The 4666-nt window shown below is 56.2% G+C and overlaps 1 protein-coding gene across 1 annotated transcript; it reads right to left on the reverse strand.

Moving 5' to 3' along the window:
- Positions 1-268: 268 nt before the first annotated feature.
- Positions 269-838, reverse strand: CGGC5_v013709 (GPI-anchored CFEM domain protein; the record flags this gene model as incomplete). The annotated part of the gene is made up of 2 exons (XM_032037118.1): positions 269-637; positions 764-838. 2 exons carry the CDS (start codon positions 836-838, stop codon positions 269-271), a joined length of 444 nt encoding a protein of 147 aa, XP_031892356.1.
- Positions 839-4666: the final 3828 nt, after the last annotated feature.

A 4666-nucleotide genomic window follows, 5' to 3' on the forward strand; every position in this document is an offset into this window, starting at 1 on the left:
GTGAAGAAGAATCCTTGTGCTGCCGCATTGATATCACCAACCAATTGCATGGCATCAACATTTCCTGTCACTGACGAAAATAACGACACATTGATGGTAATCACGTATTGATTTCGGCAGAGCGTAGGTGCAAAATTAACGCCACATCGAACCCAAAATATAGCCATTAAAACCATGATAAGTAAGTCCACATACAGGCTCGGTGAGCCTTTAAAAAGACGACGATTGCCGGTCGTCGTCGCGAACATCGAAAACACTCCCAGGTCATTCACAGAGCAAAAAGCGCGGCGAAGAGACCACCAAGCAGCGCTCCAGGTCCCATGATGGGCGCCGCGTTGGCCGTGCCCGTGGCAGAGGGACTCGACGCGGTTTGGCTCGCACCGGTGGCCGCCGCGCTACCAGACGCGGTGGCATTGGCGCTCTTGCACACCACTTGATCGGGGACAGTGACGCCGGCACCGGTGCAAATGTCCTTTGCGTACTTGACGGCAGTGTCCTGGTCAGCCTTGGGACAGGCGTCAGCGAGACAGCAGGCGATGCCGTCGAGGAAGCCCGAGTTGGAGCAGATGCACTTGATGTCGAGGTTGCTGCAGCCGGCAATGGCAGTGCCTGACGTGTACTTGTTCACACATGTTTGCTGTAACCAAGGTCAGCCCACGAAGACGCCAACTGCTTCCTCCCGCCGACGCCAGATGCGACGTCAGGGGCAGGGGGGTTGAGAGCGAGAGCAAGAGGGGTACGGAGGAACAGGATGCGAACGTACTGCGCAGGTAGGAAGCTGCTGGACTTGGGCGCCGGCAAGCCCGGCAAGGGCGACTGCGACAATGGCGAACTTCATGTTTGGCAGGTTGCGGTATGCGGTATGTGGTGCGAGGCGCTCGGTTGTGTGTTTGTCTCTCACTCTGATGTCCACTCTGAGGTGTTGACAAAGCCGCGTGAAGATACGTCTGAGCGTGGGAAATGCAGCCGACAGAAGAGAATTGCGACCTTGAGAGGGGCAGATGGAAAAAGGGAAAAGCAACACAGCTGCACAAAGGACAAGAAGAGGGGGAAGATTGAGGCACCTGATGGTTTGCTAAACTCGTGGTGCTTACCCCGATTCAGTCATGACTTACTTCAACCGCGCGCCACCAATCCTTATTTTTCCCTTCACCTTTCCATCCGCCTACTCAATATCGACAGGGCCCCTAGGCAATGGGACACTCTTTTTTTCTCATGATGAAATCACACCAATTACAGGGTCGTATTGCCGGCATCATAGGCGCGCCTAATTGGTCGGCGGGCTGCCCCTTTCGGCTCAATAGGCTTTTAGACTTTTTGACTCTGGAGCTTGTTGGGGAACTCATTTGGGGCAGGGGAAATGATTAGCATGCGTGCTAACGGCCGGCTGGCAGGGTCGCCCAGGTCCCCCGGGGAACGTTCCCAGCCCACGGAAGACCCGGAGCTCGCTGTGCGGTGCGGTGCGGTGCGGCGCCCTCGCGTTCCTCGACGACGTCGTGCTCAGTAGAGTGGGGAGGGGGAACAGACTGGAGGAGGAGATGGTGGAGGAGGAGGAGCAGGCACTGGGACTACACGGTCCCGGGGAATGTTCCATCTTTCCAGTTCAAAGGCAGGCCGCCCGGGGGCCCGGGCAAGCCGGAACCTCCGTGTTTACTTTTGCTCTGTTTCTTCCTCCCGCCCCATCCCCTCCGACATTCCCTTCCCTTGCCCTTCCGTGACGTTGTTTGGGTTACCGCCGAGTCTGATCGCGAGAAGGCACTGAAACGTCGTCCAAATTTCTCACAGGCCACGGCCGCGTGGCGCTCGCTTGTCTGGATTATTGGTCCGGATGGCCAGGTCACGTCCTGTCCGGATGATTCAAAGAAGGGGGGAAACTCTTCTTTTCTTTTTCCTCTTCTTCTCTTTGCGTCCACTCCGGATGATGTTCAGCGGATTTTCTGCTCCGTCCAAGTAGATGAGGCGGAACAAGGCTGGGATCAAGGCTGATGGAGCCCAGATGAAATCATTCAATCCCGTCACCCAAGACGGGACGTATGTACGTACAAACGACATCGTCATCGCGCGGGGGTCCAAACACCTCCTTAGCTCCCTCGCTCAGCCCTCCCACCCTTTTCTTTTTCTTCCCTCCCTCCCCCAGTTCCAGGGATTTGGGATCGCAGGAGAGACACAGACATGGAGAGAGGAGGAGGAGAGAGACATGGGCGGGCACCATCGACCACGTCCATTGGGCACCAAGACACACACACTCACATACTTCACACACCCATATGCATCGAAGACGCAGCAGCTCGTGCGTCCGCTTCACTTTGACTTGCTCAGGGAGGCTTGGACTTTTACCCATCACTAGACCGCCTGCAGACTACGGGCCTGTCGCTCGTTGCTCGGGCCGCTTCCTCCTCCTTCATGCTTTGGGGGCCAACCACAAAGCACACGTCGAGACATTGGGAAGCTAGGGAAGGGACGGCCGCGGTCCCCGTCAGAGACATACCTAGCGCACATGCAGGCATATCGTCTGATCTCACCCCTTACCCACATCATCGCTCCGTTTCCCTGCAGGCAGGTTGCTCGCGTAACACAAAACAGAATTATTGACGCTGCGGCTGACATCTTCTTTTCTTCTCGCATGATGTTCATGTTCTGCAGCCTCACGTCGTGCTACCGGAGGTTTTTTTTTTATTTTATTTTTTATTTTTTTATGTACGATCCATCCTCTTACACAGAGAGACTGACGCACGACATGATTCGCTCCGATCCCGTGTTCACGTTGCGCAGCAGAAAGTTCCCGATCCGCCCAGCGGGTCTCTGCACACGCCGAGCCGGGCCAAGAGCCGACCGAGAAAGCTTGATAGGCGGCGGGAACGGCGGCAAGAGAAACGGAACAAGGACGGGGAACTGCCTTGTTTCCCCCAGCTATAGAATTGAGTGGGATGGCGAAGATGCTCCTCATCCCCCTAGAAGACGGGAAGCTTCCTTCCTCTGTTTTGCCTCAGGATCCACCAGTCTTGAACGGAGGATCTGAATTGAAGATGGCAATCACCGTCACATCTGGGTTACTGATCGATTATTACCCACATTTGACTTACATCGGTCACACAGGAATCGATAGAAGTGTCGGCATGCCTGCTCCTTCAGGGATAGATGCAAGGCCCTGCATGCTTCTCTGGAATCTCCGCAAGCAACTATGGATCGGCTATCGAACCCGACGCAGGCCTCAGGAGGTTGCAGATGGGGGGGGCCGGGCAAGCCACATGACAGGCCGGGACGATGCGGCGTCCGTCCCTTGGGCACGCAGGACGCAGCCGCACGAAGGCTCAGTCCGGGGCTGGTCGAGTTGACGCCCCTCCCCTCCCCGCCGGGCAGTCGTTCTCGGCTCCTCGGCGAAGAGTTGCTTGGCCTTGGTCCGTCGTCTCCTTTGGGCCGGCCAAGACAATCATCCGTGTCACGTTTGACAGATGCGGGCTGATGGCTCTCTCTGCTCTTCGTGTTCCCTCTCTCCACCTTTTACGGGAGAGGAGAGCACACACAGCAAAACACACACGAAAGGAGAGAGGTATGTGCGGACCTAAGCGCCGGACCGCCGCCCGTCCTGTTGCCGCGCATATACTTTCAATAGTGGCGCCCGGCTCTCTTCCGCCTTATGCATATTCCTCGCACCGGCGGACCTAGCGCTAATTGCGCCTGCGTTGTTGGAACCGCGTTCGTCCCCGTTCTCGACCTCGTATATCATGGCATTAGAGGTGCACCGCCGGAACAAGAGCCGTTGGGGCCGATTGTTGCCGACGACAAGAAGCATCTACTAACTACCCGTTGAGTCAAGCGTCGAGTTATTAGTTGGCATGTTTGGCATATGCCAGCTGAATACAGATACAGAAACTGGCTTACACTCACCCACCCCTCGAGCTCTCTCCCCTACGTCCACATCAAAGCCACAAACGCCGGCCACAGCGCGTAGCTTCATGTCTTGAACGTGACGACCAAAGACGGCGTGGGCAAGCGGCAAGGACCCTGGAAAACGTCGTGGTTCGCCATTGGCGCAAGCCTCAAGAACAATGAAGCCACACGTCACAGGAGTGAAAGAGGGAAAAAAAAGGAAATGCACGGCCTCTTCCATCGACGTCTTTTCTTTGCCTTTCCGTGTCTTGTCTTTGACGTGGAAGGAATGTGTCGCGGTCGTTGGAGGGGACGAGCGGGGGCGGGAAAAGAAGAGGCTGAATCCGAGCGACCACGACGACAGGTTTGTGCTGCAAGCCCAACACCGCTTTGGCATGTTCCTTTTCTTCACATTCCCCTTGGGGACCCAATCCGACTTCCCACACGCCCCCCTTTTCCTTTCCCCTTTCCCCTTTTGAGAGAGGGGTCTGATCTGTCTGACCTTCCTGCCTGCCTACCCGGCCGAGAGACGAAGATACACGCCTTCGAGGTACACACCAAGCCAGGCCAAGCCGAGCTAAAGCAGCCGCACCCCACGGCCTGGGCACAGGCGACACTGCATCTGCAATTTTGCAGTCATCTCGATGTGTTGGGTTCGGTAGTTCCTTCCTTCTGTCGCTGACCTACTCCACAAGTTCCCTTGTCCACCACCTAGTTGGTTCATTGTGCTGTTTCTCGAGTCTATGTGGAAGGCTGGTAAATGTGGCTTGCGCTTGATTCCCTCTGACGTTGGTTC

The sequence above is a fragment of the Colletotrichum fructicola genome (assembly GCF_000319635.2).
Source record: "Colletotrichum fructicola Nara gc5 chromosome Unknown KSG_Nara_v1_contig08, whole genome shotgun sequence".
Classification (NCBI taxonomy): domain Eukaryota; kingdom Fungi; phylum Ascomycota; class Sordariomycetes; order Glomerellales; family Glomerellaceae; genus Colletotrichum; species Colletotrichum fructicola.